The sequence below is a fragment of the Delphinapterus leucas genome, chromosome 2, assembly GCF_059928025.1.
Source record: "Delphinapterus leucas isolate spDelLeu-1000000601 "Yukka" chromosome 2, BTC_Dleu_Yukka2, whole genome shotgun sequence".
NCBI classification, from domain to species: Eukaryota; Metazoa; Chordata; class Mammalia; order Artiodactyla; family Monodontidae; genus Delphinapterus; species Delphinapterus leucas.
The window spans coordinates 133,844,821-133,858,378 of NC_143130.1; the positions used below are offsets into that span (position 1 = coordinate 133,844,821).

At 41.6% G+C, this 13,558-nt stretch overlaps 2 protein-coding genes across 2 annotated transcripts in view; one reads left to right on the forward strand and one right to left on the reverse strand.

Moving 5' to 3' along the window:
• Positions 1 to 8,734, reverse strand: part of TXNDC16 (thioredoxin domain containing 16) — a 126,805-nt gene extending 118,071 nt beyond the window's left edge. The window contains exons 1-2 of the mRNA XM_089907707.1: positions 1,719 to 8,734; positions 816 to 1,116 (exon numbers count right to left, since the gene is read on the reverse strand). Coding sequence (XP_089763833.1) covers positions 816 to 993 — 178 coding nt within the window. The 5' untranslated portion in view covers positions 994 to 1,116; positions 1,719 to 8,734. The remainder of the gene's footprint in view (positions 1 to 815; positions 1,117 to 1,718) is intronic.
• A 630-nt stretch (positions 8,735 to 9,364) lies between these two features.
• Positions 9,365 to 13,558, forward strand: part of GPR137C (G protein-coupled receptor 137C) — a 51,728-nt gene continuing 47,534 nt past the window's right edge. The window contains exon 1 of the mRNA XM_089907721.1: positions 9,365 to 9,835. Coding sequence (XP_089763847.1) covers positions 9,437 to 9,835 — 399 coding nt within the window. The 5' untranslated portion in view covers positions 9,365 to 9,436. The remainder of the gene's footprint in view (positions 9,836 to 13,558) is intronic.

The following is a 13,558-nucleotide window of genomic DNA, read 5'->3' on the forward strand; positions in this document are numbered from 1 at the left end:
AATCAAGTAACTAAATGAACCTAGTTACATATTTTTGTACCCTTATTTCCTATTGCCTCATTACTCTTATTTCTAATATTTTTATCATGACATATTTTCACTTTGTAAGTGACCTTAAAAGCTTTCTAAACATAAATTGGATAAATAAATGTTTAATTTAAATGGCACATTTGGCATTACTTTTCCAAGTTTAATACTATATACACAACACACATGTACAAAATTTTCAAAATGATTTTAAAATACCAAAAATATGAATTCACTTCATTTACTAATTCCAAGAATAGTATTTTTTAAGGCACAAAAAAACTTAAATGGAACCATGATAATGATATGTTCAATAGTTATATTAATTAATTCAGTATAATTAATGGTACAGCTAAAGCAGAGTATTAAACTAAGGCATTACTAATACTATATTTAAAGTTTGAAAACACTTTTAAAATATTTACATGCTAAAAATATCCAAAAGTTTACTTTCAGAAATGATGATGAAATTCAGACATTATTAACAGCTAATTTTTATCTAGTATTTATTATGGACTAAGCACATGAGTAAAGTCACTTAATCCTCACAATAAATTTATAAAGCACACACTATTTCCTCATTATGGATGACAAAAAAGACACGTGACTCAACCAAGGTCACACAGCAGGTAAAGTGGCAAAGTCAGGATTGAAACCCAGGCAGGCATATTATAGTAGCAGCGTTAAAGCACATATTATTAATCCTGATAATAAGTTCTTCCTAGCATATTGATTAAACAGCAATAGAAACATCACAAAAATCATATTAGAATATAAAAAATACTTACCAGCTTGACAAAAATAAGCTAAGGTAGTTTTTCCTGGTTGCAATGTACTGAAGAATTTCTGAGGACTCAGCTCTGGTAGAGAGTCTACTGCTGACATATAAAAAATGCACATCATGACAAAAGAGATGCCAACTCTAAGTACACTGAAACTGGAAGACATCATCAGCTGTGGCTGCATATGGGCAGGAGAGTCAATTTTGTTCACCACTGTGTTCTGTTGCCCAGGACAATACCTGGCAAGAGCAGGCGTTCAACAGAGTCTTTCTGAATGAATTCATTAAATAAATGAATGAAGTAAAATCTGCAAAAAGAATAATATAAGGCATTACTTCCATGTTTGATTTTACTAATACTTTACTATTTCCTTCTAGTAAAAACATGAGAGGGGATGATATATAATGACATTGATTTAATAATACTATGAATTTTTGATACTTGCAAAAGATATCAAAGATATCTGGACAATGCAATACTAAGTATGTTAAGTTTAATAGATATTTATGGTGTATGCTAAGCTGTCATTTTTAAGGATTCTAAAATTAATTTTCAAACATTATCCAATCCATTTTTTTTAAACTGGGTATTTTATCTTTCTCTACCTAGAGTACATGTACAATTAATACTCAAATAGCCATTAAAACCACTAACGTGGGAATGAGAGCCAAAATATATGTCTACTACGTTTACATTCTTTTTACTTTAACTCCCCTAGAAGATATCTATTAAAACTATTTAAGAACATTCCTTCTTAATATACATTTAGTAATTCCTAAGACTTAGATTTATTTAAACAGCTTAGAAATTCAAATATCTTTTTCAACTCATATTTTAATTCAATTCTATTTTCTGAACTCAGATATGCTCTAGATATTATCCTCTCATCTTCTTTCATGCTGTACTTACTCCCATGCTGTCCTCTGTATCTGCTGTCAATTAACTTTGTCTTATACTTTTGCTACTTTCAAATTTCTTTTGAACAATTTCTTCTTTCAGGAAGCTTTTCTACTGATGATATATATTATCTACATTTAAAAGAAGATAGTTTAGGAAAATTAGTTTTTATATTAAACATTGCACTTCTAGAAGGTAAAGATATACCCACAGGTATAGGTGAGAATTTTGTTTTAATTTCAAATAGAACCCTTATCTTTTTTTTTTTTTGCTGTACGCGGGCCTCTCACTGTTGTGGCCTCTCCCCGTTGTGGAGCACAGGCTCCAGACGTACAGGCTCAGCAGCCATGGCTCACGGGCCCAGCCACTCCGCGGCATGTGGGATCTTACCGGACCAGGGCACGAACCCGTGTCCCCTGCATCGGCAGGCGGACTCTCAACCACTGCGCCACCAGGGAAGCCCAAACCCTTATCTTTTAAACAAAGATCACTATGTCAAAACAGAAGACAGGAGAAAATAGCAAGAATTACTCATAAGGATAGGAGTGGAACTTTTCAGTAAAGAAATGATTAAAGAATAAAAAATTTAGGAAAAAATCATACTAAATTAGACACCTACCATTTCAATGGTCATGAAAGACCATTAACTCTTCAATTTAGCATTTCAGGGGTAATGAGAAAAAATTTACTCTTCAATTTATTGTACAATAGAATTGATAAACTGAAACTCCATATACTCTGGTCTTTCGATACTATCAATAAGGTATTCCTAAAACAGGAGCTAATTACTTATTGATTACTTCCTAATAATTCTTTTCACTAGAACTAGTTTATATCAAGCAGTGAACAAATTTGCCATCAACTTTTAATAATGGGCCAAGAGTTCAAAAACTCAAGGAAAATGAGGAGTGAGGACTGAGAGAGGTATATAAAAAGTAATTTTAATAATATAATTAAGAGGTATCCTTGACATTAAAATATTATACATTAAAGCCATTTTAAACCAGCATATTTTAAAGCCACTTTATATTAATGAAAATGGTATAAAATGAGTCATCCAATATTTTCCTTATATTCTGAGGGAGAGATGCATGCATCCTGAGGCCGAAAGAATATAACACTTGTTACTGTATGAAATACCTCCAACCTAATTAAAAGGTTAAACATTTAAGTAAAAGCACAAATGAGAAATTCAAGTATAAATATCTTTTTTCCTGGCCCTGTGGTTACAATTCAGTCATTTAAACACTAAATTGGATACTAAAGTTAACATACTCTTTTCACGTAGAATGTATTTGGTAGAACCAAAGGTCTAACCACACACATTCAATGCTTGAATACTTCCCCACACCTACCTCATTGGACAGATTAGATTATCCATATGAACGTACTATGCATTTCGCCAATTAGAGATGTGGGTGATTATTCAGAGATAGGTGCTCAGTAGTAACTTTTGCAGTTTTCTCCATCTTTTGGTAAGTTTGATTATTTAAAAAATTACTTAAAGCAGAGAATACTGTGTGGGTCAGCTAGAAACACAGCTTACATGGTCATAAGATACACACTGAATGATGATTTAACCAGATCCGTAACAACCAGAGTTGAGTGGATGGGGAGACAGAAAGAAAGGGAGCATACACTCAGGGTGGGAAAAGGGATGAAAGAGAGCTAAATCTTCATTTTTCACGAGACCAAAAGCCAAGTTTATTGGAAATGGAAAGATCAACACCAAAAGAAACTGTGAGTGGTTCAAAGTAATTGCCTCTGAGGAACAAGAAATTGGAGGGGGTAAGATACCAAGGGGAATTTTGAAGCCTTCTAGAACTGACTCTTTTAAACAGTGTACCTTTTCACTTTGACTTAGAAAGAAAAAATATTACTTGTATGTAATCAAATCTTCCATAGCTACTACTCATATTAATCCAATCTACCCCTGTGGTGTCACTAAAAAATGTTCATTTCACATGCATGGTAATTGAAATGCTTTTGCCCAGAGACATGGTCTCCTCATAAAAATAACTTTAAACAAAGAGAAGGCAAGTGTGGATGGGAAATAGTGAGGAAAGAGAACACCTTAGTAAGAACAGAGTTAAAAACAAAGCTACAGAGGGTACTTGGTGACTTTTTTCTCTGGTAGTTAGAAAATGGGATAGAGAACAACACTTAATGCTTCAAAATTTAAGTGTCACCACAAAGTGCTGAGTTCCTTGGGAGGAATGTGGCCTTGTTACCTTGGTGTGATGGTTCATCAGTATGGGGTAAACAGTTCCAGTTCTCCTGTCAGGTATACCTAGGATCACACTTAGCTTTCTGCACTTCCCACCACTACTGAAGTTTGAGGCCACCACGTGACTTACCCTGGCCAATAAAATGGGAGCCAAAGTGGCCTGTCTCAGGCAACGGTTTAACAGCTACTGTGTGATAGGCCTGCCTTTCTTTTCTTCTGTCATAGTCACTGAAAACACTCAGATGGTGGCTGTTTGTCAGCATGGCTCCCAGATTAAGCACAGTCCAGAGAACCCCCAGCTGGTATGCAATGAGCATATGATATAGGAAGAAATAAACTTCGTTGTCTTAAGCCACTGAGATTGGGGGGTTTTTATTGTAGCATAATCTAGTTTATCTTCACTGGTGTACAAACTAGAAGTGAGGTGCTACCTTAACAAGAACCCCACATACTCGCTCAGGCGCCAAGCAGCAGGAAAGCTGTTCTGGGAGTACTCAAGGAAACTCTCCTCAAAGAAACATAGAGACAAGGCCTCAACAAATGATCCATGTTAAGGAATAACAAAACATTTGATGAAACTGTCGCTACAGTAAGTTGGAGGTGACAAGTACCTAATGAATTTATGAGCATGTAGCTAGGTTCATGTGGCTAAAGAACTTATTTATGGCCCTAAGAGAAGAGGCTGGAAGACAGAAATGAGTACTGTGTGATAGTTGCTGTTGATTGTGTTTAACGAGGCATTAAAAGAAAGGTACTCAAAGAAGCACCACCATCCAAAAGACTAGCTGTTCAAAACTTAAAACAATCCTTAAGCCCCCATGCTTGTAGGGTCCGGAAACAAGCTGACAAAACTGCTCAGCCATGGAAAGAAGCCACATTCTCCAAAGCCAACTTCAGGTGGGGACAAAGGTAATAAAAATGGAAGGATCTCTTGCAGGGCAAAGCCAAGGACCATAGAGAACTATGCTCCAGGGCATGTGCTAGAATATGAACTGTATGTCACTGGTCCACAATAATGAGATAAACACAGAAAATGCACATAAATGTTTAGAAGCTTTTATAGCAATTTCACACAGTAATATTGTGTCTGTTGCATCTAATTATTTTTAAATTGGGCTAGTCATTTGATGTGTTTTTTCATTTCATTTTTCTTATAATTTAGAGCCCTAGCAATATCTGCCCAGCAAGATTCCAAAATTGCTACAGTCCAGAGTCTGGTATATGTCTTCCATTCTTCTCCTCTCCAAATGGGAACACTTATTATAGTTATCTGTCCCTACACTACTCTATGTATTCAACAGGGTAACGGAGACAGATAATTTATAAAGATAGAGACTACAAGAGATTATGGCTACTGGGCACTACTCAGAGTTCCCAGACTTTGAGCTTGACAGTGACTGGATGGGATTTAGGGAATATCTCCACTGAGAAGAGCCAAGGATGAAGTATATGTAGGAAGGAGAATATCAAAGGGTAGACTGTCCAAATGTTTCTAGTTCTCTACACACGTTAAAATTCTACTCCCCACTTCCTTGAGTTAGGTATGCCCATGACTTGATTTGGCCAATGAAATGTGAAAAGTGACATATGTAACTTCTGGAAGCTTTTAAGAGTTAACATATATGTATCATGAAGCATGACACACTTTTTTCTCTGCTATGATGATTGAAAACACTCAAACCGAGGTCTTCTCTGTTGAACCAAGTCTCAGAAAGAGGACAACATGGGGCAAGGTTCCCAGCCAACTCAGTGTTAACATAAAATAAACTTTACTTTAAATCTCTGAAGATTTAGGGTTGTTATTACAGTATAACCCAACCTAGCCCTATTTGTTTTAGTAACAGCTAAGAGGAGAGTGACTTGAACATAAATACATATCCTAGATTTTTAAAGCAGTGTATTTCAAAGAATTCACAAGAAATTGACCTAATTTCACTTTAGAAAGATTCTAAAAGGGAAGATGACTCTTTAAAATACAACTGTTACCACAACCAGTGCCAATACAAAAAGAAAATGGAAGTCATAGGCGAATGTTTGCGTATCCTACACACAGACACCTCACAACTAAGTGCAGACTCTTAACCTTTGGGGCTGGAAGGAGCCCTCAGTTCCTCAGTATAACGCTCCTGGTGGAACTAATCAGAGTCAGTAGGCAGGATGTAACTTTTGCCTGATCCCTAAACTCTAAACAATATGCATGCACATGTCATTTAAAAGTTGGAAAAAATATGTGACATTTAACTAAGGACAAATACAGGAGGATGACAAGCACTGTAAGAATGGATGAGCAAGGCTATAGTACAAAAAGGGCTAAAGCTTGCACATAAAAAGTTAAAGGCAACAAAAGTTTGTTTTGCTCAGCACCAGAATTCTGAGAAAGCCCCCAAGGGCAATGACGAGGAAGTACTTCAAGAGAAAAACACTGATCATCTTGCTAGTGAGAGGAGGGGGCAAAGATTTGCCTTTCTGCGTAGGTGGAGCAACTGGTGGCCCTCTTCAGCTACAGCAATCACACTTTGGGATTGGGTCCTACATATAAAAACACTTGGCAAATGGTTCTGCTTTTAAATGTTTGAAAGAACATTGTGCTAGAGTAATCTGCTCTCTCAAAACAACAATATTCAACCATTGTGTATTTGGACATATTTCCAATTTTAGGTTACCCAGGAGCAAGCTTTTCTAGAAGACCCTTGGATAGTTTCCCCTTTAAAGGCCTAAATTTCCCTTATGATTAAACATAAAACTAATGGTTTCCCCTCTCAAGAAAGAGAGGAAATTAACAACTGTAAACATTAAACAAATTACACCAAGATCTACAGGCATCATTCTCTGGGAAATGCCACATTTCATATTCTGCAACAAATGGGGCATATAATGCTTACAAAGTTCCTGTAGGTACATTCTGTCAAAAATTAGCTTGCTTACAGTTTAATGCCGCTTTTAGAGAACAGAACCTTCTCACTGAACCTGACTCAAATAAAATGTTGATTAGATCTCATCACAGTTTAACACTTAAGACCCAAAGGAGGCAATAAAAGGAGTCAACATCTCTCCACTTAAGAGTTCCCTCAAGGGAGTGGGGCAAAATCTTCTACCTGCACCCCCCATATATATGCCCCCAAAAAAGGAAGGGAAAAAAAAGCGGATATTCCGATTTGCTATGACACTGGAATAAAAAGTCTCACAAACAAAGATGTAAAACTAGTATGGGTGCTATCCAAATGTCGTTTACTCTCACTTTGAGTAGAGAATACAGGGAAAAAAAAGAAAAACCCCTTCATGGTGAAAATCTACTCATGACCTGATTCATTGATTATAGAAGATACAAAAATAGGCCATGCCAGAGAATAAGAGGCTTTCCTGATTTTGACAAGTGCCTAAAAGCACAACTCTGAGTTCATGCTTAATTTATGGGCTTAAGCACATAACTGCAATCAGTTATCTCACTGGGGCCCGGAGCACTCTGTCCCCTTTCAAATAGAACTGTGTACTGCCCTAACCACATTCCCTAGGAATCCATGAGGCAAATGTCTTCAATTCCAATAAAGCTGAGATCCTTCTTTAGAGCGCTGATGTTGGATTAGGACTGTTAACTTCTTACAGCAAGTTGTACCCTACTGTAGGCTGCACAGCACAACCTGCTCAGCTGAATGTTTCATCAGAGGGATCTCCACATAACAGTGCAGGCCTAAACATCTATCACAGTTTGTCAGCACACCTACAAAGAATCCAAAACACACCAGTATCTGGTGCCTGGGGAAACTACTGTCCCACAATCTAGAGCACAAGAGATTTTTACCTTCTCTGTGGATCACTTAGCTAGGAAAGAAAGTAGCAACATTCTTCTTAGAATGGTGAGTTAGGAGAGGCTGAGTCTTAGCTGCACCAATAAATGTAGCACGGTCTTTCACAGGCATACTTATTTAGCGATATGCCACCCATCCTAAGGGGAACACAAATTACTCCCTCACCATTTTGCACTAATTTGCTCAATTTATTACCAAACACCCCCCAAAAAAGTCAACAAATATTATCTCAGTCCAATATACGTGGAAAGATCTATTTATTCCTCATTTATTTACAGCAGTAACATAATATAGCATGTGTTTTGTATATCTCTGAGCCCTAGAAATAGCGCCACCATCCACCACACAGGGGACTAAGGCTTGAAGGAATACATGTGGAATTTAAGAAGCACAGGCTATTCTACCTTTTCCTCTCTAAACATTCATCAAAGACTTAAAATTCTGATTCTGCCGTTTTGCCTAAACTTATGCCCACAGCATCTTTCCAAATTCTAAGTTTCAAAGACCCACCTTCCCCCCACCCTGAGACGGCTTCCATATCCATCCCATTCTAATTCCGCTCTTCTTTCTGGGACATATCCCGAGGGAGGGAGGTTGTTTTACTTAGAGCTTCCGTTCAGCCTTCGCCTCATTCCTTGCCCTCTCCCCACAGAAGGGCTCCCGTTTTACTACCTGCTCACGCTAGGGAAAAAAAAGAAAGCAAAACGTCCCTTAAAAGGATCCAGGTGAGGCCCCTTCTAAGCCAAACTCCAGAGCTGGGCAGTGCTGTCCTTGCTGGGGGAGAGCCGCCAGGTCTGAATCCCTGCAGGCATCCCTGCCGTCAGAAACCACAGCCCTCGCCTGCAGGACCCGCGCTGCCACCTACCTATCCAGACCTGAGGACAAGACCTGCGGGCTGGGACCCGGACGGCTGACCGACAGTTCCCGCCACAAGAAGGATGAGAGGCAGAAGGCGGGCCCATGCCTCGCTTGCCGGGCATCCGCGAACCGCTCCCCCTACCTGCGGGTTCGCAGCACTCCCAACCCTCCGCACCAGCAGCCTCCACCGCTCGGTGGAGTCGGCCTGCTGGGCAAAAAACAACCGCGAGGCTCCTCCCGGTCCTCGTGGGTCTTACGTGCAGCCTTTCCAGCCAATGGGAAGCGCAGGGGGCGGAGCGACAGCCGCCCCGCTGACAGGCGACAACCGAGCCCGCCCGCAGGCGCGAGCTGGCCGTGCAGTTGCTGGGCCAATCGGCAGCATGGGTGGGGAGTGAAGGGGAGGAGCAAGAGGGGAAAGCGGGCACCCAATCAGAGCTTGGCCTCCTGGAGCGACAGGTCCAGCGGCCTGTGGCCTTCCGAGCGCGGCGCGCAGGGGGCGAGCCCGCTTGGGCCAATCGGCGGGAGCCCACGGTGCGGAGCGAGCACCTCAAATGCTCGGGTTTCTCAGCTGATTGTCTCCAGCCGAGAGTTGTTTTTTGCAGCTACTGAGCCGAGCGCAGCAGGAGGAGCCGAGACCCCCCGGGGGGGGCGGGGAGAGGAGGCGGGGTCCCAGGAGCCGCGGCTGCTCTCCGCGGGGCTCCGGGTCCTGTCACGGCGCTTCCTGGGGTTGGAGGTTGGGGTGGGTGGGGGGCCAGGGAGACATCCTTCTCCCCCTCGACAGCGGCTCCGAGTCCGGCCCCTTGCTTCCCGCGCTCTTTCGCCCGCCCCCTAGCCCCCTCATGAGGGCGTCCGTGCCGGGTCCGGCGGCCGGCCGCGAGCCCTCCACGCCCGGCGGGGGCGGCGGAGGCGCCGTGGTGCCGGGCTCCGTGCAGTTGGCGCTGAGCATCCTGCACGCCCTGCTCTACGCCGCGCTCTTCGCCTTTGCCTACCTGCAGCTGTGGCGGCTGCTCCTGTACCGTGAGCGGCGGCTGAGTTACCAGAGCCTCTGCCTCTTCCTCTGTCTCCTGTGGGCAGCGCTCAGGACCACCCTCTTCTCCGCCGCCTTCTCGCTCAGCGGCTCCCTGCCCCTGCTCCGGCCGCCCGCTCACCTGCACTTCTTCCCCCACTGGCTGCTCTACTGCTTCCCTTCCTGTCTCCAGTTCTCCACGCTCTGTCTCCTCAACCTCTACCTAGCGGAGGTAAGGCGGGAGGACCAGCACGCGGGGCCGGGCGGGAGAGCGGGGCCGCCGAGTTCAACTCGGGCTGAGGACCGGTGGGGGGTGGGTGCGAACCGCGAGAGGCGGACCCGAGAGCAGCCCGGGGGAAACCGAGGCACGCATGATGTGTGCGCCAGGGTTCTTGTCCTAAACTTAAGCAGCCGATCGGCTCGGCTACTGAGGGGCTTGCGGGGTGTGAGCGAGAGTGTGTGTTCCGACAACTTGAAACAGCAGGACCAGCCTTTGTTCAGCGTCCTGGCCCTCTAAGGGAAGGTGTCGGTGCCACCGACAAAGTGGCATCGCAAAAAGTAGCAGCCCCGGTAGCTCTGCTGAAGCTGGACTGTGTTGAGAGAGGTTGGATGCTGAGGTAGCAGCAGCTCTGCTGAAGCTGGACTGCTGCCAGCCATTACGTCACCAGGCAGAGCTGTTCCTCTGCTATTGTTGCTGCGTTTCTTTTATTAGAAGCTTTATTCTCTCCTGCATCTCCTTTCCCCGGGCTCGATAAGCCTCACACAGATTCCGTTCGATAGTTCTCCGGCGGGGTTAATAAGCAATAACCAATGTCGAGGATCAGTATAAAGACCTCCGTAAAGCCCCGAGTGTGTTTGCCCCAGTTGCTCATGTTTTGTTTTGGCTATTTATCCTACCTCTTATAGACTAGTCTTTTTTTTTTTTTTGAGCTAATTAAGAGAGAAAATACTAGCTTAACCTGCGCCTATTGCAGAAACAAACCACCAAACTGTTTTTTCAATAACTTGCTTAATAGCTGGAACCTAATCACACCCCCTTTCTCTTTTATGAGGAATTGCTGGTTGGTTTGCATTGTTCTGCAGCACTTAGGTATTTAACCCATTTCAAACAGGTTTGGGAGTGTAAGGTTGTCAATCATGTGTGCCAGCTAGTGGTATTTAAGCCACAGTATTTTGAGAATTTCCAAAAAAAAAACAATTCCCCCGCCCTCCCCGCAAAAAAAAAAAAATCTTGAGGAGGAGAGGAAACAAGGTGACATCATATGCTTAATACTGACTAATATAGAACAATATTGGTCTATGCAGCTAATCCTCTCAAAGGCTTTTGGAGGTGATGAGAATTAACATAGTTCTGAGCAAAAGTAAAAAAACATTTGAGGCAGATTAAGTGTTTATATTCCCTGCATAAACCAACTCTTTTCTCCCATAATAGCTAGGAAGTAGAATGCATAATTTTAAAAGCACAGTCATAACTTCAGCTTTTTACCACACTAAAAACAACAGTTCAGAATAGGCAACAAAACTAATTTAACTTTAATTCCCCATCATTTGGAAGTCCAAGCAATACAATGACAAAAACCCAAACATTAAGAAGCAGTAAGTAAAAAGCATGGGTAATCATAAATCAAATAAACATGCCAGTCATGTCACTTATTTGAAAATGTTCTGATCTTCTAGTTGTTGTTTAAACTTATAACACTTCAGTCCTTCATAGTTAAGCTGATACATTGTATTCTTCCTGACACAATTTCTGATACACTACCAGCGACATCTCATCACTAAAGCTTTGCTCTAGCTTCAGATATAGTTAACTTACCTCAGAGTGACTAGCAGTCCTTAGGCCATGAGTATCAGATAATTTGTTTTTCCCCTATGCATTTTTGACTAACAAAGTCATATTAATGACTCATCGTAAAATAATTGGTGGGCATTTCATAAAGTAGCTAAATACTCTTTTTACTTTTTTCTTGAAGTATAACATATAACATGAAGTACATAAAGCTTAAGTATACAGCTAGGTGAAATTTTACATACACTCGTGTTACCACCACTAGATTAAAATATACAGCATTTTCAGTGCCCCAGAAGGTCCCCTTGTGCCCTTTACCAGTCATACCTGTCACCCTGAGGTAAACACAATGTGACTAAACATTATCACAATAGAAAAAAAGCATCTGTATTTAAGCTCAAAATTCTAAAAGTATACTTATACGGCATAAACTACACAATATCCAGATTGGGTTTTCAGTCTTTTGATTGCTGTTATTCCAAGCTAGTGACAGAGAATTTAAACGTCTAAAAGTCTTCCTGTTAAATGGATCTCTTGTTTGTTTCATGTACTTTTTAAAAAGCAATAAGATTCTATTACCCTAGAAAACATAATTTGGAAAGAAGCTGAACTAAAGTTTTTTTCATTTTGTAGTGTCTCCTAGAAAGAGTGTAGGTTGTTTGTCTATCCTTTTTTTTTAGTAAAATTAACAATTTTAAGACACATAACTATAACTTGAACAAATTTTCAACCTGTTTAAAAAGAGATATTTTAACCAGAAATCATTTCCATATTCACTAGAAAAAATCCAAAGGAATCTATATTTAAAATAGTATTTGAATTCAAATTTTTATATCAATTTCAAGTAACTGGAAGCACACTTCTTATTGATCATTCTGAATGAATAAAGCTTTCCCAATGAGTTCTTTGTTCTTTTTTTAAAATAAATTTATTTATTTTATTTATTTATTTTTGGCTGCATTGGGTCTTCGTTGCTGTGCCCAGACTTTCTCTAGTTGCAGCGAGTGGGGGCTACTGTTCATTGCAGTGCGCAGGCTTCTCATTGCGGTGGCCTCTCTTGTTCTGGAGCACGGGCTCTAGGTGCGCGGGCTTCAGTAGTTGTGACACGCAGGCTCAGTAGTTGTGGCTTGCAGGCTCTAGAGCACAGGCTCACTAGTTGTGGCGCACGGGCTTAGTTGCTCCGCGGCATGTGGGATCTTCCCAGACCAGGGCTCAAACCCGTGTCCCCTGCATTGGCAGGCGGATTCTTAACCACTGCACCAGCAGAGAATCCCCCCAGTGAGTTCTTTGTGTTATAGCAAAGTGATAGGGAAAGTCTACATGGTGACAAAAACAAAACTTAACTAAAATTTGACTTTCTTTTTTAACAAAAGGCCCTTATATCTGTTTTAAATAGTTGTGCTTCTTGATTACCAAATCACTCTGTCTTTACTGTCATATTAAATGCCAATTTCATTTTACTTTTGACCTCTTTAAAGTATTTGTTGTGTCCATTTCTCACTAATTAAAAACATCCTAACTTTAAGGACTTAGTTACAAAGAACCATAGAGCAGTGTAAAAATAAAGTTAGTAAAACAACCATTACTACTTTGAATACGTTTTGCTAGTTCTTCTAAAAATAAGTTTTCAAAAAGTTAAGACTGGGCTTCCCTGGTGGTGCAGTGGTTAAGAATCCCCCTGCCAGTGCAGGGGACACAGGTTCGAGCCCTGGTCCGGGAAGATCCCACATGCTGCAGAGCAACTAAGCCCGTGCGCCACAACTAGTGAGCCTGCACTCTAGAGCCAGCAAGCCACAACTACTGAGCCCACGTGCCTAGAGCCCATGCTTCACAACAAAAGAAGCCACTGCAGTGAGAAGCCCGCGCACTGCAAAGAAGAGCAGCCCCGCCTCGCCACAACTAGAGAAAGCCCGCGCCCAGTAACGAAGACCCAACGCAGCCAAAAATAAATAAAATAAAAAATAAATTTATATTAAAAAAAAAGTTAAGGGCTCCCCTGGTGGCACAGTGGTTGGGGGTCTGCCTGCCGATGCAGGGGGCGCGGGTTCATGCCCTGGTCCAGGGGGATCCCACGTGCCACGGAGCGGCTGGGCCTGTGCTCCACGGTGGGAGAGGCCACAGCAGTGAGAGACCCGCTTACCGCAAAAAAAAAAAAAAAAAAAGTTA